Source organism: Rhyacophila brunnea, unplaced genomic scaffold (genome assembly GCF_057557595.1).
Source record: "Rhyacophila brunnea isolate RB1 unplaced genomic scaffold, BYU_Rbru_1.0 scaffold_6, whole genome shotgun sequence".
Taxonomy (NCBI): Eukaryota; Metazoa; Arthropoda; class Insecta; order Trichoptera; family Rhyacophilidae; genus Rhyacophila; species Rhyacophila brunnea.
The window spans coordinates 21336286-21362222 of record NW_028233276.1 but is presented as its reverse complement, the minus strand read 5'-3'; the positions used below and the strand labels follow the sequence as shown (position 1 = coordinate 21362222).

The 25937-nt window shown below is 29.7% G+C and overlaps 1 protein-coding gene across 1 annotated transcript in view; it reads right to left on the bottom strand.

Moving 5' to 3' along the window:
* Window positions 1-25937, bottom strand: part of LOC147065397 (uncharacterized) — a 60369-nt gene that overhangs the window by 21235 nt on the left and 13197 nt on the right. The window contains exons 3-5 of the mRNA XM_085956644.1: window positions 23108-23178; window positions 22100-22189; window positions 21430-21639 (exon numbers count right to left, since the gene is read on the bottom strand). Of these exons, the coding sequence (XP_085812770.1) occupies window positions 21430-21639; window positions 22100-22189; window positions 23108-23178 (371 nt within the window). The remainder of the gene's footprint in view (window positions 1-21429; window positions 21640-22099; window positions 22190-23107; window positions 23179-25937) is intronic.

The window sequence follows — 25937 nt, the reverse complement described above, 5'->3', positions numbered from 1 at the left end:
TAAACGATCAAAAAAATTTGTACTTGATAGAAATATTACTGAAATGTCATTTTGATATTCATATTGATTTCCATAGTAACGCACGTATATATTAATAATTTAGTTGATAGGACCATCCGCTTAGCAACCAATAATAGTGTCGAAATAACTTTTCATACAAAACAGAATTAACTGAAAATGAATTCAATTCTACTTAAAGATGGCTAAAAAAAGTATTGAAAAAATGCATTGGCATTGTGTTCTGATATATTCTAAACGTTTCAAATGTCTAGCTAGTCGGGAAGTCAGTTAAAAATCGATTGCAAGATTTGTAGGTACTGGATAAACAACCACCGGACAAACAAGAATAATAAAGAACTAATAAAAACGTTGTAAAAAATATGACTTATACCTACCGAATGGTACGTAATATGCAAGAAAGTTATATTTTAATGCGTGTTGTCTTGCGTAACGGATCGAATACAACAAAAAGTTTGCATGTTTGTGGTCAAATATTGAAGAGTTAATAGTATAAAGATTTTTGTTTTAAAAATCTGTCTATGTATAGTTTGGCGAAGGCCGTTGGAGTGAATTAGAAAACGTTGTCATAACTTACAAAGGTTCATTAGTTTTCGGCGCTTTAAGTCTTAACCAACAATTATTACGATATTAAATTTGCCGCAAAAATTACATCATAAATATATCCATGTTACTTCATTGTATACATGCATACAAACTACTCTTGAGATATCAATTTTTTTTTAAATAAAATTTATATACTACTGTTACCATCATAATAATGTATCAGTAATGAATGTAAGCTGAAGTATTAGTATGGCCGGTAATTAATTTGACATAAGTAACACAATCATTTTTTTTTTTTTTTTATATCTTCTACGGTTTTGATTTAGTATTACAAGAATTTTAATAAAACCCTTATAACTATCGGTACTCCCTGTTGAAGACGTAAATTCTTCTATAATTGGCTCTCCCAAAAATAATACGATCAATCAAAACAACTTGTTAATTAAGAGTTAATTAAGACAGCCTGGTAATTTCTGAAGACTAGGAATTGATTTTCATAGTTTCAACGTCAAATTTTATTATTTTCCGTATGTTTATCATAAGATAATATTAAAAGTATATCAAAAATCTGTGCTAACAAATATCTTGGCCAGTCAACCACTGGAATCATGGCCCCCACAAGGGGGGAGCTGACAGGGCTCAAGCCTGGGGGCCCCACTTGGCGAGTCTACATTCAAGTGAGATAAACACACATCACAAATTTGCTCTAATGATACCGATAATGATCCTGTGGCGCTATTTTGCTTTAAGAATATTACCATTTTAAAATATGTTATTGTGTGATACAAATTTAGAATATTGTGTGTTGATATTCTAAAACTTCATAACACAAATGAATTTATTGAAAAATACAAAAAATCGTTAAAGATACACTGAATACCATCAATTTTACCTGGAATATCATTTGGAAAACAATTCTGTGAGCGTCCGTTTTTAATCCTAGCGATAGGTAGGGGGGACGACAATGATCCTGGCATAGGGGATTCCCTTCAGGATGTGGGGGCCATGATTGGAATATTTCATTATAATTAAATAAATTCAACCTCAAATTGAAACCTCGACAAATAATTCTCTGCAATATAATCTGAACGCTGAAAATAATCTGAACGAAAAGAGGTTGTATTATATTTAATTATGAGTATATTGTTTTCATCGACGATGGAAGGTATATCTATATTTAATAACAAATCATATGGTACCTCTGTATAGTTCTTATTATTCCTATATCCATACTTAATATCAAATACTGAGCTATATTATAAAGAATGCAGTAAATATCTAAGAACTAGTTCAATTAACTCCTGGACAAAATGCTTCAGATAATAACCATTAGTATAATTTCCTGAAATAAAAATTTATAAACACAACAAATCTTTTCTTCTTTTCTTTCGACCATGTCCGATTTTAATATGATCATATGGGCCTCCACGGAGTGGAGGTCTGTATTAACAGATTTTATTTTTACGAGAAATGGATGTCAGCCTCTTGCTCAACCTATTAGGTCCATACTCTGACTCATACACAGATTGAAAAACAATATGTGTACTTGCCAGACCCAGGATTCGAACCTAGGACCCTCGACACTATAGACCGGCGCTTAAGCCACGCGGCCATCGTGGGTGTAATACAACAAATACCTAATAATAAATTTATTTGATAAAATAAATGTTACCATAAGATCTGTAGGTATCATAAGAAGAATACAAAGACCGACAAAAACCTCAGTCACAATTTAAAGTTAAAACATAAAATGTCCGCAATATTACCAAAAACAGATATCACCTTTTGAGATGGAATTGCACCAAATATGTTACGGAAAGCCTTCCGCTGTCTGATAGTCCCTAATATATGGTTTTCCTATGAAAATCATTCAAGCAGGTTATCATAAATATTATTCGTTTATGATCTATATTACGTACAAGCTCGACACACTGCTTCTTTATCTCTTTACTGTTTATATGAAAATGGCTAGACTTAGGGTTTTTTTTTTGCTTAACTTTCATTTTAGGCTGTAATGTTAATATATATTTATCCCATTTAATCGGGTGAAATACATTACTTTATTTACATAGACAGCTACTAATATCGAGCTATTTTTTCTCACATATATACACATATTATATTATATAATATACTCTTTATATCCTTGTAAAAATCAAATTACGTCATTATTGACTAATAATAAAAATAAATTATTTTTTCATACGATATTAACGTCGCTACCTACTATAAACATGTATAATGTAATAATAATTATTAGTGATCGATAAATCATGCACACTTTTCAGACAGCACACGTGTAGGTATATAATAATAAAAAAAATACTTTACGTTATCAAAACTATCATAATAATTTCAATATCAATTTTAATTAAACTATCTATTAACATTGATAATGCGATGTCATAAAAAGGGATACAAGCGTTTATTCAATTTTATCTTAAAATAGTTTAATTATGATTTATGCATTAGATTGCATAATTGATGTTATTTGATACGATTATCATTGATTGATTTTTTAATAAAACTTCTGTCGTCCTTACAGCTTTCACCAGTAGGATATATTATGTTTCAACAAAACATCAAATACAGAAACAAAATATATTATTTAAAATTCAAGTAATTAGAATTAAGTATGCAATTAATTAGTAGCTTAACACAATCGCTGCGTAACTTTTAATTACTTTTTAATTACCGTATTTAAATAACATGTTAATTGGATCGATCGGCCGCTTAACGGGGACACGGCAGCCGTGTCATCCGCGTCGAATGAGTTAAGCTTGAAATAGCCATAAAAGCAATGGGAAGTACATCATTATGGCCTCCACAAGGGGGGTCTCACAGGGCTATAACTTAGGGGTCCGGGTTCACGAGGGGCCCGGCGAGGCGAGTCCACCAAATAAGTGAGATAAACACACATCACAAATTTGCTTTAATAGTAAAAAAAGTCGCCTGCTTCTTTCAGTAATGTTATTATTTAAAATTATGTGGTTGTACGGTATTTTTTTAATTGTGTATCGATACTTGACAACTCCATGATTTAAATGGATGTATTAAAATATGCAAAAGGACACTAAATATACACATTAATTTTACCGCGTACACCATTTGGAAAATGCTACGTAGAGCATCACACTATCTTTATCCTTAGTGATATGTAGAAGGGCCCGCCAAAAATCCTAGCTTGGAGGCCCAGTTCAGGAGGTGGGGGGGGGGCTTATACATAATAATTATATAGACACGTATTATATTTACCATATTAATTAAAAGTAAAAAAAAAAGAAATAATATATTATGTAATTTTTCTTTAAAAACCTTTTCTACAGTACACACGGTGATCGAACTAGGTCAGTGTTTCCCAACCTTATTTGTGCCATACCCCACTTCAACGCTTCAAAAATCTCCATGCCCAAGTTCCACAGTTTGTGATATCAAAACGATTTCTTTCTTTTCAGTAACAAATCATTTACAGCGCTAAAGCGCCGCATTCAACTAAATATTATGATAGAAATAGCAATAGCAATTTTCTTGGAAAGTCGTGGTTGCAATATCAAAAAAATATTTTCGAAAATGCGTTATTTAACAAAAAAAAATGTACCAAATATTGATGATTTGCACATTGCCCTCCAAAACATTCAAATTTCCCCCCGGTGTGTCGTACGCCCTACGTTGGGAATATGGGTTGGCTCGAGCCCATGTCTGGCATTTATTCTGTTTTCAATGTTCTGTTGTTTTCAATGCATTAATCAATGAGTTATACCGATCCTAAGAAGATCAAATAGGCCTTCACATACAGTTTTGTATTAACAGACTTTTGTTTTTGTGTTTTTCTATGAGAAATGGATGTTACCTACTTGCTCAACTTCAGATCCATATGCACATGGAAAAACAATATGTATATTTTCCAGACCCAGGATTCAAACCTGGAACCCACGATAATATAAGTTGACGCGTAAGCTGCTTGGTCATCGTGGACATGTTTATAGGACGTTTAATTGCCGCGGTTATAAGTGAGTGTATGACTACTAATACTACTCAAATTTAAACATAGTACAGTAATCAATGGATATTGTTAGCATTTATTTACGACGAAATTAACGAGTTATACACCCCAAATCAAACGCATATATTCTAGTTTAAGCATACATATTTATATTTTTTCATTTTTCAATAATCTAATGAGTAACTTAATAAATAACGTAAGTTTTAAACTATTCTAACAAGCATTGTAGCAATATGAGTTATTTTAAAGTAGCACAAATAGTTATATTGTATTTTTTCTCTTCTCACTGTCTCCGAATTGAGTTGTTGCCATTGAAGTAACGCACGAGACGTTCAAACAAAAGTATCCGTCAGATGTTGAAGTACGCGGACATATTAAATCCAACTTACGGTTCACCAATCGCCGCTCGTTGATTCAAAGTGGCATATCAAAACGGAATGATTGCATAATGATGTCTGTTTTTTCTCGGCCCGCCAAATCAATTCTACAACATTCATATCTGATCTTAACTAAATCTGTTACTTACTAGAAACATTATTTATCCAAATTTATATATCAAGACAGACAAAATTATTTTTTATTCATTCAAATTCCATACGGTCTTCACTGACCAGGATGTTGGCTTTTGGTCTATAAATTCTATTAAAAATTTACTTTCTATCACTTTTCTTCTGTTTCATTCATATAAATAAATTATCACCTATTTATTTAGAATAATTAATAATTATAGTTATAATAATTACAAGATAAAAAGAACTTTTTATATACCACGATTTTAAATTTTCTGTTGAATCATATAAACTTGACAATTCTATGTATTAATAAATACTTTTTTTGTACTTGATGGAAATACTGAATAAATATAGAATACTGAAATGTCATTTTGACATTTCATATTGATTTCCATAGTAACGCACGTATATATTAATAATTTAGTTGCTAGTAACTAATAATAATGATTTACTTTTAACGAATTTTTTCCGAAACATACAGAACAGAATTAACTGAAAATTAATTCAATTCTGCTTGAAGATAGCCAAAATTATTAAATGAATGCATTGTCGTCGTGTTCTGATATATTCTAAAATTTTCAAATGTCTAGCTAGTCGGGAAGTTAGTTAAAAATCTTCAATCGTCCAATATAAATCTTGGACAAACAAGAAAAAAATTGTACTGGACACAAGAAAAAATCTGTACCGGACAAACAAGTATACGAGCTAATAAAAACGTGTTAAAATATACATTTTTTTTAAACACTTGATTTTTATTAATATGTTAAATATTTAGTGATATCAAAAAAATGTGTTTTAATTATGCCATCAAACTACTATTTTCTAAATTTTTATATCAATAAATATTAAATTAAAATTATTTTATTTTACTCATTAGTCGTCATATGATTTTGGATATTTTTTACTTTTTCTCTCGTTGACGTATTTGTCACAAAAACATAAAATTATGATTGAAATTAGTTAAATTGTTGTAGAAAGATATCTTGTTGTTTTGGTTGTGATTATTTTAATTCATAACAATAAAGCAAATAATGGTGCTAATGCAATTTTGTTCTAATAAACGTATAAAAGGACCTCTAAACGATTAAAAGATAAGTAAATATACAAAAGTACATTATCCCATAACGCATATATATTTTAGTTTGTCCATACATAAGTAGTTAATTTTCAAAAAATATATTCTTACAATAAATTAATAAATAAATGTGGCCAACCATAACATTATTTTTTTTTTATAATTCCACAGTAACTTGTATCACAGAAACAGGCATATAATATGTTAAGCTAGAATCCGTTTTAGCGTTAGTGATTGTTCGTGCTTATCCCTCTTTCCCGTACATTGTAAGCATACTCACACTAGTACCCACTGATTAGTTGCTGAATTATAGCTATTAAAAAATCCTATTTTTTTCATTTCAACCCAATTCTAGGGTGACACACTATATGTTCACCGATTTCATAGAAGTATTATACTTCAAAATTGTAGGTGAAAGAATAATCGTTTTTACCTATTTACGAAAATATTTCATTGTACCTATAAAATTTGATAATTATGTTGATGAAATATAATTAACTTCATAATGTGAGTAATGAAATAGATACTCGAATATCTAAACTATTAAGATTATTATAGTCTGTTATAATTATGGACATGTGAATATTTTCTTTTAAATTGCCTTTTTAGTCGCTCTAATTCAAAATAATTATACATTTATCATATTATTATACTAGGCAGAGATTGTTAGCAAACTAGTTTAATACGTACAAATTCAAAGTTCAATCGTGATTTTTTTAAACTATTCACGTAGATACCTACATATGATTTAAAATTTCAGACCTTGGCAAATCACAGACTATTATAGTTCGTCAATAATTTTACTATAGCCAGCACTTGAGCAGAATTTTATTAGCTGCTTGTTATATTATAATATTCATTCATTCATTCTCTCGTATGGTGGCAAGATGTAAGATTTGTATGAGGATATAAAAGTACTCACTGAAACAAAACCACAAAATTACAAGTATCCACGATAAATCATCAATATTTTCCTCAGTTTATATACCAGCATATTCATTCAGATGAACTAATTATTTTATCAATCCAGCTACCTATATCAACGTAATAGCGCTTCGCGAACATTTTTTTTACATCGATTATCTTGTCTTACTATGCCCAACATGCATATTTCTATCCCACGCCACTTTAAGTTTCAATATAATATTATTGGGCACTAATATTTCCAATTGTTATAATATAAGAATACAAAAAACACACGTTTACATTTAAATCGTATATTTATTTATCATCAAATAAACTTACTTTTAATGTTATAACATAGTTTAATCCAGGCATGTCCAACTTCAAGTACGCTATAACCTAGTATTAATTATCAAAAATAGTATTCATCTAGGTAGCATACTCTCCAATTTTCATAACTTGAATAAACTATACTGTTCGGTTATCAGGAATACAGCGAAAAACACATTTTGAAAATTCCTGATATACTGGATTATTTGTTAGTTTAGGTTAGGTTAACCTAACAAATAATCCAGTTTATCGGCTATTTTCAAAATGTGTTTTCCGCTGTATTCCTGATAACCGAACAGTACCGAATAAACTTATTATAGTTTGCTGAAAATACTTAAGCATTACAAATTAATACACAACGAAATACTCAATTTCATATCCGTCGTGAAAATTATAAGTTCTCCTCTTATTTTAGGCACACACTGGACTTATCGTCAAACTATTATCCTACTGTGCAAAAAGTGTACTACAAGATGATAATGGAAAACTACTTGTCAGTTTAAAGAGCGGGGGTGCACGTCATCTCGTTCTCTCGCTCCTGCGGCATGCCGCGATTGATGAAATATAAATCAAAGGGTACAACAACGTCAAACAGGGTTTCTCGTAGTTTCTCAGGGTTTTTCATTTAAAAACGGCTTTCACGGATGCTGGTTGACAAAATATAAATAGCAGTAGACAATGTTACGACTGCATTATATAATATTACGCTTACATTAATTTCAAGACTAAATTTCTTTGGTCCTATGGTGATATCGACCAAAGTCCATCACGCGATCTACCGGTCGATCGCAATCGACGCCTTGGACATGCGTGGCTATAATCTATTCATTACTTAAAATAATTATAGTAAATAAATAAATAATATTTAAGATGAACGTAATTAGAGCATAACGGAAACTGGTGACTATTGCTTTTAGTTAATTAGCACAATCACTGCTAACCTTTTAATTACCACATTTAAATAACATGTTAATTATATCTAATGGCCAACTACTCCAAACGCGCCAGTCGCGGTGTTAGCACTAAATGAGTTTTAAGTAATATTTTGCACTTACTTATAATAATAATATGACACGGTATTTATCTACTAAATTAAAAATGTCACCTTACCTACATTTTCTAAATGTCAGTTGATCCCATTGTCTGGTGTACTCTCGCCCTTCGTTTTACTGACCATATAAAAAATATTCATGTCAAGCGTATTAACCAAAGTTACTTAGCTAACAATATAAATTCCACCTCTAAGCGTATAGCTAACGATTAATTCTCGTAAGAAAAAACGACATATATTCTTTGTAGTATGTACTCATAATAGTTATATTTTTAACCATATCTGGTCTGTGCCTGGACATGGTTTAAAATACTAGGCGGTCTAGTTAAATAATTTTCTGGGTCTAATAAATTCATTTATTATTGACATCAGCATCTACCCACGTATCAATATAATCAATCATACTGTGTACAAAGCAAGTAATTTTTATTATTAAAATATTACAAACCGTCACACTGACTTAAGAACGTTTATTGTTTCTATACAGCGAGTGATATATAAGGTCGTTTTGATTGATTAATTGTTCATTATTAAAATTAATACACGACGTTAACCGGTTGCCAAATAGTAAAGATACGTTTCATTGAATATTTTAATATACCCATGTGCATAAGTACGTACCTTTTAAGTGCTCTTACACACGAGTATTTTTTAACAGTGTCTATAATATCTAATATGTACCATAATAATTATATTATTGTTATGTATTAATCCTTACACGCAGGTATTTGAACGCAAATAGGAAGCGTTGCTAGATCGAAATGCAAAATGTATATACCTAGTTATTACATGGGTATGTTAAAATTCGTATATTGTGAAATACGGATACAATATTTAGATAGAAATATACAGAGTGATTCGATTTGATTTTTTCAAATAGAATAACGAAGATATATGATGAATCTAGCCGCACGCATATCTATTCGCATATGACTTCACTACTCCATTGTTGCAAGTGTATTATTTTCGAGATTTTGCATCTTTAACTTCAGAACTGTGTGATATGTTGAATATTGGTACAGTAGATTTTTATTTATAACTATATAATATTTATAAGCAAATTAAACTCTCAAGACAATTATTAATGAAAAATACCATACTTTGTACTCATATATCAAGGAAATATATAGACAGTGTGATTGTATTATTAATACATATAGATATCAGACCCTGACATTGGCAATGACTATGGTGAAAGCACTATTATAATTCCAGTCCAGATTCTGATGTTCCTTAATCAGGATTATAGCATTCTATCAGCCTCTCTGCGTCCATTTATTTTTCTCTTTTGTGCAAAACATTCCTGAGACATGTCAACTATCATCGTTTCACTATTATAAAACAACTCAATGCAAAACTGCTATGTTAGTTAACATATAATAAGTGTATATCAATCGATTGTATTTTTTGATGCAACGCCATGTCAAATTATTCCATACTAAGCTAAACTATAAAATATAAAGCAACATACGCGATACGAAGCATTTGATTTTTACGAAGCATTTGATTCACAGTTTTACATTTGCAAATCAAAGCTAGCAACACACTGCGTATCACAATAAAAAATGGAATATTTATAGATACATATCTCATTAATGTATACTTGGAAGATATAAATAAAATAATCGATTGCGGTTAGCTTATGACAATATAATATGACATTTTATCAATTAATATGATAATATGTTATATATATCACGGGAAAACCTTATAAAAATGGATAAAAATAACAAATAATTATTAAAATATTCTTCCAATACTAATAAAATTCAAAGTATTATTGTCAAAAATAAGTCCTAGAAAAAATGTACAACATTGAAAACTTCGCATTCCGAGCGGTGAGATTTTCGATCATCATATCGACACAATTATTGCTAATCATATTTTAAAAAATTATAACAGTCAAGTATACATTTGATGTGAAATTTCAATTTCCATAAATATTGGCAACAATCTTTTGTAATTTTAAATCAAGGTAACAATACGAAATTTGATTCAATACGGGTTAGAATTGACTCTACTACTCTATGTGGATTTAGGCCGCCTCACGAAGGGGTTTCTTAAAAAATGTTTTACGAGAAATCTAGCTTCAAACACACATTGAAAAACAACATGTGAATTTTTTCCAGACCCGGAATTCGAGCCCAGTGGGTCTATTCTATACTTATCGAACACTAAATTGATAAATAGTATCAAACTTAGGGTAGGTTTGTATCAAAATATTAGCACTTATTGTAACAATTACACGAAGCTGGTTTTTATTGTTGCAATAAGTGCGATATTTTAACAGCAGCAAGATAGGTGCTGTTAAAATATAGCACTTATTGCAACAATAAAAACCAACTTCGTGTAATTGTTACAATAAGTGCTAATATTTTGATACAAACCTACCCTAAGTTTGATAATATTTATCACTTTATCACTTTAGCGGTCGATAAGCATAGAATAGACCCACAGGACCCACAATAATTATAATAGGCCTGACGTGTGGCCGTTCAGCCTTACATGCATCATTATTGTTTTATTTAATTTAATCGCTCGAATTAAAAGTGCAACATTCTTTATAAATAAATATACGTAATTTGAATTAACATTGTTTTAAAACACAACTATTGGGAAAAATAAAAACACAAATTGTACTGATTGGGACTTAAAAGCACATTTTCTAAGATATAAGATTTTGGGATTATTCTACAAGTTTGTTATTAACTCATTCGCTGCTGGCTAGATAATGATATTTTAATTACCACCTTTCAAATGCACGTTAATTACATCGCTCGGCCGCCTGGTCATTACGCACCAGGTGCGTCTTCAGCGTCCAAAGTATTAAGTGAAGCATATTATAGACTGCCGTATTGCATAGTTGTGAAATCGAACCCATGAACCATGGCTTGAGAGACGGACAATCCACTCACCAGGACACAGTGGCTATTTTTTACTCAATAAAAAATCTTATTTAATTAAAAAATGCAATATTTTTTATTGAACATAGTTAATAATATCCAGACGGATTTAGTAAAAAAAACTGGAAGATATTTTTCTTATAAGTGTTTATCAAATTATAATATGTCAAATATTGTAGTTTGTTCATAAAATAAAACTGTAATTAAATTATTACAGAAAATATGGAAAATTTCCAATATCCAATGAGCGCAAATAGTACCTAATTGATAATAATTATGACTGCCGTCATAATTATTATAATGTGAATTGAACAGAGTCGAGCAAGATGATTTATAAATAACCGTGATTTGTTATGGTACAAGAATTGATATCACTCATTTTTTTATTGCAGAGTTTATTGAGAATTTGAATGCCACGATCAACATAGTAAACCTGTTTTTTACAAACCGCAGAAATAACACGGGTTATTTTTTTAATCACGGCATACGCCCTTTCAAACAGGATCTTCTAATAATAAAAAAAAATCTCTCTCGATCCTGTTAGATTATCTTCTTTATTATGGGATTCTCAAAATCCCAGCGATATTTTTAATGTAAATTGATAACTGATAATATCCTGTTTTTTTTAATTGACAGATACTTTCAATTTATGTAGAGTAATTTGAATGACAGATTATTATTATTTACTTTTTAAAATCTACATTTAATATTCCATAATTTTAAGTATATTATGTATTATACAAAAATATAAAAAAAAAAAAATATTATATAAACTAGAAAATAAGTAGATAATACAACCATAGATAGTTATACGAGTAATATATACATAATAGATATATTCATAGGTTATATATATATTTATTAGATAAAGTGATTTAACTGTAATTTACTTTTGTTTGTAAGAAATAAAAAGGCTTTTTATTTTTATTTATTATTTATTATATTTCTGTATATATATATTATTGGTTTGATGTATCTTTATTATTCCATTTTTTATAATAATACAAAAAATACTCAGTCTGTGGATTCAACGTTTGCTTTTTTTTAAACGTTGTATGCACTAAATAAGATATTAGTATTCACACTTGACAATGTTTACAGTGTTAGAACATATATCGTAAAATTGGAAAATTATTTTTTTATATTATATCGGGGTGAGTTGTATAGTAAATTCATCCAAAACACTGACACTACTCATGGCATCTGTCAAAATATTTACTTAGGTATAATGTATTCACAAAATGTATTATTTATTGTATTTCATTTATTTGTATGCAATATAAAATAAAGCTGTATGTCATATTATGTGTATTTGATTATTTTGACAGTTGACATTTTTGTTTCTCAGTTCTGCCACTATTTTGTAGTGACGCTGTTCACTAATTGACAGTTTTCGCTGCTTAACATTCAGCTGCATTTCAGTATGACTAAATATCTTCAAGTTCTTTTAAAAAACGTGCTACCTATCTAAATATATTCTACTTTTTTGAATATGGTAAATATGTTTTTTATTATGAAATAAAGATACGATACTACTACGCGAAATAAACAAACAAGCGATTGTAAAGGTCTTGGTCTGGTATAAAATAGGTATATAATTATCATGACCACTATTCTTGGGTTCACATATTGGGCACCCCATATGGAGCTCGTCACTTTAAAAGTAAAGATGTAGTACGTCAATTGATATTCGAAGAAGCCGCTATCTGAATTATGCATCCATTTGCTGACTCCAAACTGACTCACTTTAGTCAAATCGATAATGATGCTTAACTCAAAGAATGTGAGTGTTGATTTTCTACGAATCATATATCAGCAATAATATTACACATTTTCAATATAGTAAGAATCAGCAAAAAAAATATAACCAATTAGCATTAAATTTATATTTTCTTTAACATATAAATCTATATTCGGCCAAAATATTTTTTTCTTATTTATTAACATGTTTCACTATAATACTGAGGCACGTATTATAGAGAGGGCTATTAAAGTACTAATGTCGCTATGCAAGTATCGTCTAGTGGCAGTAGTGTTTCATTTATTTTCTACCAAAATCCTTATTAAACGTAACGCAGTTTAGTTGTTTCTTCATTTTTCTATAGTTAACACATCCACGTTAACAATAATAAGTGTTATAATGTTATTTTAAATCAGATATTTTGCAGAAGAACATTTGTACAAAAAAAATATCGTAACCGTTACGTCTATTCACAAATGACAGAAAAGTATTGCGACCAAATGAAATTTTCATTGGTCAGCACTTTGCCAAAATGGTAACTGAAAACATTGTACGAATTAAAAAAAATATCGCATAGTACCTAAAAAATATATTTTTAATAAGTATGATTAAGATACACCTTCCAATCATACGGTATAATTCTGTTGATATCTACCACAGAATATATTACGAGTAATACTATGAAAATGTAAAGCCAGCCATCATAGACCAATATTTAGCTATAAAATGCTTGTATTACAAAGTCTTCAGTAGGAAACACAAAAATAAAGGGAACTGGCTTACCCTTCCGGGTGTTTCCGTTAATTTTGTGTTTCCAGGTCTTCGGGATATCCCAAAATATTATAAATATTGAATGTGCGTTTGATTTACGTGATAATCGAAAACGTTTATAGCCGTAAATATTGAAAAACTATTCTTTAACACGTGTTTAAGTTTACTTCACACTCTGGAATAAAACCTTGTTATTTATTTTTAATCCTATATTCCCTGGTATCTACTAACTATGCTAATGCTAATACTAATTTATTCAGATTAATAAAACGTCTCTTAAAAATAAGCTACAAACTGTAATTTAATTAAATTTTACTACGAATAAATGTTTATTTTTTTAATTTTATTTTTGTGAAATATCATTACTTTCAAACAATCGTTGTCTTTCAAATAAATTACATTATATCCTACGATATTCATAATATTATGAGCATCTACAGAGTGGAAGTTATATCAACAAATTATATATTTTTCGGATGGATGTTAGACACTTGTTCAACCTATTCTAAACAAGTCAATAGTTTAGAGTCTAGATCCATACATATATTGAAAAACAACGAGTGAATATTCCAGATCAAGGTTTCGATCCCAAGACATACGACATTATAAACCGATAGTTACCACTCAATATTGTGTATTCAAATAAAAAGAATTTATTTATAAATTATAGAATTTATTCGGCTTAAATGATTTTCTTTTATTTATTAATCTACCTTATGGTTTCGGTCAATTTGTATTCGTACTATATATACTTTAACGTATAATTGATAAGTGATAGCGCACCTTTCTCGAGTCCCTTAATATTGTTGAATCGAGTGAGCAGTTCCCACGCTTCAATGTGATATCATTTATTATTCGCGAGTATTCCTCTACAGTTCCGGATCTACTAAGTAACGTAACGTAACTAACATATCGAGAATGGAATAAATTGAGTCATAAAATCAAAGAAGTCGAGGCGTTTGAAAACATTTTTATGACGTGTGGAAATTAGCTAATATATTGCTAATGTATTATATGAATGATTTTTAAGATAACATTAATTTATTCAAGGTATTAGCAGATTGTATACGAATACTTTTCCAAGTATTTTTTATGATACAATACATACACAACAAACAAAACCAACACACAATCGGTCTTAATCGAACGTCACAAGGCCCTACGTTTGTAAGTGAAGCAGTTTTTTAGGCATGAGAGTGTTTCAGGAGCAGTTACTCAAGACTGAAGTCATAACGCATTCAAGTGTACTTTAGCTGAATTACTATTGTCTTGTTAATAAAATATGTCATTATGAGAGAGGAGCACTAAGAAATAACAATAATAAAAAAATATAATACATAACAAAATCAATTCAAAATTGATATTATAAATGTAAATCAAATCAAATCAAATTTATTTATTTAACATATAATGAACATAACAAATTACAAATTCACAGCATTCACGACATGATATATAATAAGTGTAACAATTTTTTAAATAAAAATACAGAAAAATGTGACACTAATAATATATATAAGATAATACAATAAGTAATAAAATAAGAAAAGAAATAAAATAAAGCAACAAAAATAAAAGTAGATGGAAGCGCACAGAGTGAACTATCGATAGACCCTATCTTAAAAACTCATAAAACAACGTCCACCTAAATTCACCCTCATGTAAGTGGAATATATCAATATTCGAAGCGATTTCATTAAACATAATTATTGCCCTCCCAATTGGCATCACTAATGGCAGATTAGTTCTGCACCTTGGGAGAAAAAACAACGGATGCCCTTGATTCCTAAGATAATTATCAGAGACACACAAGCCAACACCACCAAGAATAGCAGAGTTCACATTTACGCCGCGTATAAGTCGGAAAAAATATGTAGTTAAATAAAGATCCCTTCTAAATTTTAAGCTACAGGATGTAAGCGTACCTAAGAGAAAGTCAGTCGGATAGAGCCACGGATAATATCCATACAGCCGAAAGCAAAGGAGTCTCAACAACTTCTTTTGGACTCTCTCCACCATAAGGCCGTACTTCAACTGATGCGGGGCCCAAACGATAGACCCACTCTCAACTCTGCTTTAGAAAGATATTTTCACGTCCACAGTACGTGAGTAGCGACCAGGTCGGACGGCCTGATGGGCCCAACAGCTGGTTGTACCGACTTTACCATCTCTTCATTTTCCGTACACATTTCAGGACATTCTCTGAGGATGTGGTTTGCATCATGTATTTCATCGACACATAACATAGTAACAAGTCTAATATCATAGAGTTTGCAGAAAATTTAGTGTGTCCAGTCAAAAATTTACTAGTTCCAGTGGCCAGGAATCAGTGCAGATACTTCCAATCTGCATTGAATATTAGGGGAAACAAATGTGTGTATCTGCCCTTGTTTAATGCATCCAATATAGAGTGTTATTATTGAAGTTATACTTCTTTTGGAGCGTTTGGTAGAGAGTGAAATTGAGAGCTGCGCGCGCACACCGTTACGAAAGTACGCGACATCAATCAGTCAGCTGTATACAAACGCAAGATTGATAGTAGAATTGTTCCGTAGACTAGGCAACAAATTTATTATTGTCGGCCATTTGCAATTCCTTACATAAACAAACGATTAAACATGAGAGTGACAGTTGTTTCCTTATGCCAAGTGAAGGAGATTACTGGGAGGCAGCCTTCACTCTAACCTGAGAAGTAGGTTACCGATAAGGGTGGAAATTCGCACAAAAGATGACTGATTGCCAAGATATTCATAATCATTGAGGGAACGAGCAACACAAATGGGGATATACAATGATAATATTATGTTTTTTTAATCAAAATGAATATTCAATGATTATTTTTTTGATAATTAAATTGAGCTGAATAATATAAGAAATAAGAATGCAATAAATTAAGCTGCTAGTTGAAGTGCTCTCACGTGACCGAATCTATAAAATATCAACATGAGTAGTAGTTGAATCGTCACTTAAGTGTTGATCCTCTCATATGAATTACGATGGATGTAGATTTTCTGCCTTATTTGATCCTAATTATTATACGTTAGACGTGGCAACTGGAAAAATCTCAAAAGTCTCAATTTTTGATTTATACAAATCAATATTTCCCCCAAAACTTAGGGATAGGTACGCTGGAACGACTATACTAAAAACAACCAGTCTAAAACGCGTCGAATCTTAGTATGGGATATTATCACAAATAGCTATTAATAATTCGCGTCAAAACAGTATACTTGCTTATAATATTATTCTTCAAAGAATGTTCTATGCCTACGTATAAATAACTAACGATTTTGAAAAGAAATTAAATTATAGCACTGAAAATAGTATGGAAAAATAATTAGCATATAACTCAACGAATGACAAAACATTACTATAATGTTTCATAAAACATTATGGCTTTCAAATTTTTTTATTATTTCAATTAAGCAAAATGACTTGTTTCAATATAAAACTAGTTTACTATAGAGCTAGTTATTTTTTTAATGTTCTTTAATTTTTGAGAAGTGGATACGAATACGCCGTACACCATGTAATATTCCAAAATATATGATTAAGTACTAGTTCGCCATAAATTTTACGATGTGAATTTATTTGAAGGCTTATGTATGATGTCATCGGGAGTGCATTTGATAATAGACATTTTTTTGTTCATAATCAAACTAAAACATTCGTAAACATTGAAAGCGATGTCCTTGAGACTATATTTTTTTTAATTTGTTTGTTTCCACTGTTACTAACGAGTTATAAAATGTACAAAAATATTTTTTTAAGTGACGCTAACTCGTAATTTATCTTAACTTATGTATATTATATTATAATATAGCCAAAAATTTCTCTCATAAAATTTAGAATAATAATACATGCTTTCATGTTAAAATGTTTGTATTACATTTAAGTAACAGGTGATAGGGACTTCTAGCAACAGAACGAAAACATCATACTGATACATGACACATGTTTTTCATGTTTCCAAAATGCCACCTTTTAGACGACAGAGGGGTCACTTTTCGCCTATAGTGTGTCGTTACACCTTTCTTTCCATATACCATCGTCATCGCATAGTGCTACGGAGATAATCTTCAGCATATTCTTTTCAAATATATCCTCTAATATATTCTCCAAATCTTCTTTTGATAAAGCCCAGCATTCCGATTCATACATAAATATGAACTTTGATAGACCTCTGTTTCAGTTTTTATTTAAAGGTGTCTTAATATGAAGTGTAAATATAAACCATAGTAGACTTTCAATGTAGTGTTCTTATTAGCTGATATCGCTTTAGGGAGGTTCTGTTATTTATAAGATCAATTTATTAAACTATTTTAAAAGTCAAATTTCATCCAATAAGGTATTAAATAAACTATTTTCTTGGTTTTTCAAAATTGCATATTTTATCATATTTTTCCACACGTTTTACTGATGTATTCGACCAAAATTCTTATAATATATACCATCTATTTGATACTGAACAAAATCAGCACTTTCTATATGGTTGAAAACTTGTGTACCTATTGTTTTATGTAGATTCAGGTCATAGTTTTATTCACGTGGTACTGGATATATTTTAAATGTATTACTACAAACGAACAATAAGTTATCAGTTTCCACGTCTAAGTGCAACGGAGAGAATGCATCTTGCTACAGCGCTCGGCCGCCTTCGACGCCCGCAAAAGTAAATGTCAATTGCACACTTAATGGATGCGCATTTGCATATAGGGCGTGCACTCGTACAGCAAGGAAAGCGGAAATGGAAGGTTCTAGCAGTGGTATCCCGCGCAAAAGCCTCGCCGATGAGCTAATTATTGCAGCCTCCCAATGAGGTCTGAACCCAGAGCGGGTTATGGTGAAGTCGTAACTCATTTAGGATATTGTTTTTTAAAGCGATGAAAAGGAATAAAATATTACTTGTAAAACAATCATTTTATTTTTCATATAACAAGTAAGAATAATTAAGATACAAACATAAGTATTGTTAGACTATTATTATATTATGTTAAAATAATAAGGAGTATTTTTAGATGTAATATTTTGAGATAATTATAAATATTGATATACATTATTTCTACTGATTACTTGCTATAATATTACCATTATTAATACCGAGTTACAATATGCCTATACACAGTTGATAGTGTTTCATTAAAATAATGGGAAATTGTTTGAAAAGCATGGAAAATATATTACAAATTTGCAAATCCTACACCATAATATTATACTTGCTCTCCAAAAAGAGCAGAACTAGGCAGCTGGTAATTAATGTATTAACATATTACTAATATAGTATTCAAATAAGATTTTTTTTCAATAACAGTATTTAAACAGTCTCATTTTAAAACGGGCAAGTGCTATAAACAACTTGAGATAAAAATCTATGTGTCATTTTTGCGATTAACTTATAATAATAAGATACGTTTTTAACTATTTATTATGTACAATATTATATATGTTTTAATACGTTAAATAAATATATTTTTCTTTTATACATAGTTTTTATAACAAAGGTTGGGTATTTTTTAAATCACCAAAAATTTTAACCGATATAACATTGTATTGAAAGTAAAGGAGTTATTATAAAAAATCGTTCGACATAAATTAGCAAGCCGATAGTACTATGATATTGTTAATACTAACTCATTTATAATATAAATTCGGCAATATAAATATAAAATCTATAATGACTAATTAATCAACTGATTCATATAATACTAATTCAAAATAATTTATTATTAAGCATTGTAATTCAAAACAAACGCTTTGCATATATCAAATTTTCTATTGCAATTCAATTATATGCAAGCCCGAGTACATATTCGCGAACTGAAAATGCCTCGAGTGATTATAAACAAGCATCACTGACGTTCAATGCACAATATTTCATATTCCTTTCGATGCAGATTATTGTTTTGCTCCATAGATGGTATTGAAACAAACATTCCCTCGTAAATTATTTTGTTATATGCCATCATCCTTCCACCCGAAGTTCATCGAGGGGAGACCCCATAATATAAAATTAATCTATTCAATAACTGCATATTGAAAATCTCAATACGTGAATAGGAGTGTCCACAGCTTAAGGTTTGTCGAAGATATAAATCTTTGAAATAAGCGATTCTGAAAATGCTTTATTTCCTGTTGAGAATAATTTTCAAACTGTATGTTTTCATTGTCATAAGCGTAATAGTTCATGCATAATTTGGAATAATTCCATTAATATACAATTTAAAAATAATCCTAAAAATATATCAAATTGAACTATTACCTACTTTCATTGCAATCAGAACGGTGAATTTTACCGATTTAGCAAGTAATAAATAATAATCATGCGGATTTTTTATGAACTACGGATTTGAGGTATTATTTCAAAATTTACAACAACTTTTGTAATTTGAAATCAATATAATATCTATACGAACTTTGAGTTCTAGTCGGAGTCCAGACCTCTCTTATTGATTAATTTTAACGTACTTGCAGTTGATTTTTTTATCATTAAGCTATTTGATTATTAGAAAAATAACACGATTTAAGAATGCAATATGCTATCTTCCCAAGAGAGAAATATTCTATAAAAAAACGAATTGCCCCAAAAACCCACATTTTCTAATAGGTAGCTATATTTTTGTGGCTATTCCAAATTATATGAGTTTAATAAAGAATGTATAATTCTCAAACCCTGTGTATATTTAATTAATTATAATATAATATATAATAATATATTATATTGTACTTACACTGTATTATTAATTTGATCGAATTGAATCCTTTGATGCACGTCAATTATTTTAAAATTTATAAATTAATTGCGGTGAAATTTCATTTTAATTATTTTACTTACCCAGCGCAGTCTACTACTACTATTATGAGAATTGTTATTCTCTGTATGACACCGACAATTTATCAAAAGCAAAATGTGTAATCTTTCAATTTAGCACATTTATGTAAAGTCGGCAATACACATTTATTTTGACTTTTGATGTGAAAAAACCTTCTTTAGCCAAGAAACTGCGTTCAAACTTTAGACTCGTGTATTACTGCCGCCATGTGTGTTACCTCTATAGTACCATTACATTTACTTAAGTGTTGTACTATTCCATTTAAATCCGTTATAGCGACATAGGTTTCACCCTTTATCAGCTTAAAGTAATATGCAAAATTCAGTTAAATATAAGTACATTTTTTTAATAATTTATAAGCTGTGTACAAGGAATCGTTAAAAAGAATCCAGCATTTTGTGTTTTAGGAATTTTTTATATGCCTAAAATATTGTGGAAAGATAAAAAATGACATGTATTACAAAGAATCACAAATGAAATTGAATGTATTACACATACAGAACTTGCAGATATCTTGGGTAGTAGGACAAGTGATGCATGCTGAAAATACTACTTCTTATAAGCAGGTCTAGGCAGGAAACTAACAACATGGCTGAAAAATCAAACCTTTTGTTTTTGTATAATCACAACATCGTTTCGCGGTCAGTAGTGTCAAATATACACATTCATTTGATCCTTGTCAATTTTCGTAGATGAGGCGGTATCTAACGTAAAAGAAAATAATGAATAATGTTGAATTATCTTACCTTTTGATCGCCGAACCTCATCTGGCGCCTCGCATTTCGTGCGACATTAATTCGGCAGAGGAACATTCGGGAATCGCGACCGTTGGCGGCGCCAGTCGTCGGCGTCGCGCCGCCGGAAGTCGTCGGTCTGCAGAGTTCCGCCTGCACGGCTTGGTGGTCCTGCTTGTCGATGATATCGTACACGCTGTCGCCGTGAATCAATAGATCCTCCTGATAAAACATTCAAATTTCAATGTGTAATTATATCCATCGTCTGGAAAGTTTCGTCGCTTCAATGAGCGTTTAAATCATTTTCAATTTCCGTTTTCCTATTGTTTGATATAATATTTCGTATATCTTTTGACGTAACTATAATAACACCGATTTTTCTGTATTTTATTAGAAATGGTAAGATGCGTTGATTGATATATTAAAACTTTAGAAATGATGTTACCGGCTTAAATCAATGCAGCTTAAGAATCATTCACACTACTTGTTAAAATAACATTGTGTAACTACGCGAGACTATTTTATCATAAGTCTATATCAAATTGCGTAAAACCTAGTCTCCATAGTAAAAAAATGTTTTTATTTTTCATGAACATTATCAAAATCGGTTCATTTGCAGTACTGCATTATACGATGTGTTAAGTATATTAAAAAATAAAAATATATAATCTGATAGGCTTACCATAGAATGGCCTAAGTATTCAGCAGCATTGTCTGATATGTAGAGTAGTTTTCCATTTTGCGTCATCATCATCAAGAATCCATTCAGAGCCTGTTTAAAAATAATAACCCTTAGGAAATTCATAGTATAACATTAATATAACTTAACATGTTTATAGTTAGCAGAAAGAAGACTTTATCAAAAAAAATCCTTGAAAATTTAATACGTAAATTGCAAATTGAATCCGTCTTGTTATATGCATTTTATAGTTCGGTGTAGTACTGAGCATCTGATTTATATACCTTTTTGAGATTTGAGAATTCTCTAAATCAAGAATATTTTTTTTTTTTTATTTCTCGATATTTCTCCAAATTGTCGAAAAATTAAATAAATTCTATTCACAATAAAAGTCGAGAGCCTATTTTAACTTTTTCAGCTAAATAAATACCAAATCAAAGTTAATGACTTTTTTTAGCTCTTTCGACAGATATAACCGAATATTCCCGGTATCAAAATTTTGAGCAGCTTAGCCTAGCAACCTAGCAATAATTTCTCGATAATTTCATTGATGATTACTCGATAAATGAGATTTTTTTTTAATTTTGGAAAATTGATTTCTCGAGATGCGAGATTGGCGTTTTCTGATTACTTCTCGATCACTACTTTTATTATTGTGTTAATTATCTTATTATTTAAAAAAAGGGCATTAAGTATGTTTTCTATTATTAAATGTTGTAGTACCTAAATTGTAGTCAAATATTTTATTATAAAATTATTTCAGTGCCATATTTCCAATAATTTTAACAATTTTAACAATTCAATAATAGTTTTAGCATAGCATTTTATTGTAAACAGATTATATAATACGTATATTATGGTAAATATGAATTATCATTATCTAATAATAAAATGTGTAACTTTAAATGTAATAAAATCACCTGAAAACAAATACCTACGCATTGTGTTTCATGACGCGGCCATAAAATATTAATATTACATATTATGTTGTAAAATATAATAAGTACTCACTTTTGAAAATCCTATATTTGGAGTTGGTGAATGGTGGTGATAATGGTGCGTAAAATCGTGACACTTTAACACTAAAAACAAAGACAAGAAAACAAAAAGATAACAAAACAAAACCAAAAAAACATGTATATTAAAACAAACGATATTATTTTGTGAGATACTGCTACTTGCTTTTTACAACATTTACGTTCGTGACAGAAAAGTAAAATGGAAGCGTGCAGTAGAAAACAATAGAAACATAATTATTCAGACTTTACAGCGTCATAAAATAATAATTGTTGTCAAATAATGAATGATTATAAAAGACGAGTAAATAAATATTTTAAATTTAATTATAAGATAGCCTTTCTTTGTCATATTTAATGACACTCACCTAATTTTATATAATAATAATGTATACATAATTTCTTTATTTTACCACGTTTTTTAGCTCGTATTCTTGTTTGTCCGGTACAGATTTTTTCTTGCTTGTCCAAGATTTTTAAATAACTTCCCGACTAGCTAGACATTTGCAACTTTTAGAATATGTCAGAACACGACGACAATGCATTCTTTTAATAATTTTGGCCATCTTTAAGCAGAATTGAATTCATTTTCAGTTAATTCTGTTTCGAAAAAAAATCATTAAAAGTAATATTTACTACTCACTCTTATTGGTTGCTAAGTGGGTCCAAGCAACTAAATTATTAATATATACGTGCGTTACTATAAAAATCAATTCAAAATGTCAAAACGACATTTCTGTATTCTATAATATTTATTCAGTATTTCTATGAAGTGCAATAAAAAGTTTTTATTAATACATAGAATTGTCAAGTTTATATGATTTAACAATAAATTTAAAAACGTGGTACATAAAAAGTTCTTTTTATCTTGTAATTATTTTGCTACCAATTTAATTTTTTTCCATAGATGGATAAAGTTTAAAAATTTTGAAATCGATTTTAATTTTGTGCTCTTTTGTTTGACGTTTACTGCTGTCAGAATTATTTTTAGTCATTCATTATTCATCAAATACGGTTAATATTACATTTAAAATGTATGTATTATTGTTTTAAGTAAAATAAATATATATTGATCAACAAAGCAATTTCGTGCAAAGCCAGATACTTCATCTAGTATATTATATTATTGATAAAATTGTCATATATTATAAAAACGACCTATTTAAACCACTTTACAGCGGTTTGTGGTTTTAAAGATGTGTAGTTTACAGAAGCATCGATCAGTGTTTATATTTTATATGCACGTTCGTTAAATATATTAAATTGATTGAATACGAGTTATTTGCGGTCACAAATATACTTTGTGGTTTATCAATATCTAAGGCATTATATTATTAAGGTTGAATAAATTTTAAATTTGATTGACACATTGTAAAAATTGAACGGCAAAAATTTGTAAGAACTATAAATTTAATTAACATATTTTTATAGATAGTTCTACAATTCCATTGCTATTTAAATTTAAATAATTCTGTAGTGTGATATTGTTAGCCTCGTTGTAACTTATTATAAGTGTGATTTGTTAATATAATCGCGCCTGTACGCGTGCGTGGATTTACTTGCACCAATAGGGTATATTTTAAACTATCGCGATAATAACTGTGTACACGTAAAAGTGTTGACTGTTGCGCGAATCTCATTCTTCAGGAGTAAGCGAGGCGCGACGTTATCATTATTTGGTACTATTTGACAGGTCGTGAAAATCGGTGAACTTCAAAATAAGTCTCTACGTGGTGTAGTTTATTTTTTAACCGGCAGGTTCGCTATTGTCGTTCTACTGCGTAGGCGCAGATGTTGCACGGTCCAAATTCAGAAGCTTCTGAACTTTTTTGATTCTTGCATGCAATCTTACAATTTTCACGATAATACGTGTTTGCACGAGCATTTTTTGTTATGGCCGCGATGATTCGTACTGTTAGCAATAAATCCATGCATTAATAAACGGCTTATAATGTTGAGTGTTGAGTTGAGTTTGATCATACATCCAAATTAAAAACATTATTGCTATAATATATTGAAACTCCGTCATTTGTTTAAATATCTATAAAACTTATTTTCTTTGATTATTATTATGTCGTGTTATGGCCATCTTATTTTTTTTATTATCATTTTGACTATAACATGTAAAATAAATAAATTTGATTTTGAATTTTAATTTTCAGACTGGTAACTATATTTTATTCTGGTTATCAGATACTTAAGCCAAGTGATAAAATATGACAATTCCAATTGGAAAGATGTCATATTCATGATAAAATGAATAAAAAAAATCTTTTAAGCCGGTTAACAATACAATACTTAAATATTAAATTACATTTAAACAAAAAATGATATAAAAGACAAAGCAATCGAAAATGTATATTAACTAGGGACTGCAATACCGAATGAATATATCAATACCGGTATTTCTTATTGAATACCCGTATTAATACTGGTATTCGTCAAAGCATATTACTTATAGAAAAAAATAAGTACCTATCAATAAATATAACTATTAAAATCTCTTTGAAACACTATTTTATAGCAATCTGAAGTACCTACTTGCATGTATTATGTTATCCTTTATAAATATGAATAGGTAGATCATAATATTAATTTAACTGCTAATTTTTACAAAAATCTGGGTACAAAAAAATCTCTCACAAATTCAACGTTTGTCGGCTACACTACCAACGTTGGATCAATAGTCATAGAATAATTGGAAATATTTTCTTTTTCGAAATATATTTATTCATCGCGACAATAATTCTATTCTATAGAGAGATTCTATTTTCATAATTATTGTATTAAACTTTTATTAGTTTAAGTCAATATATTTCCGTTTG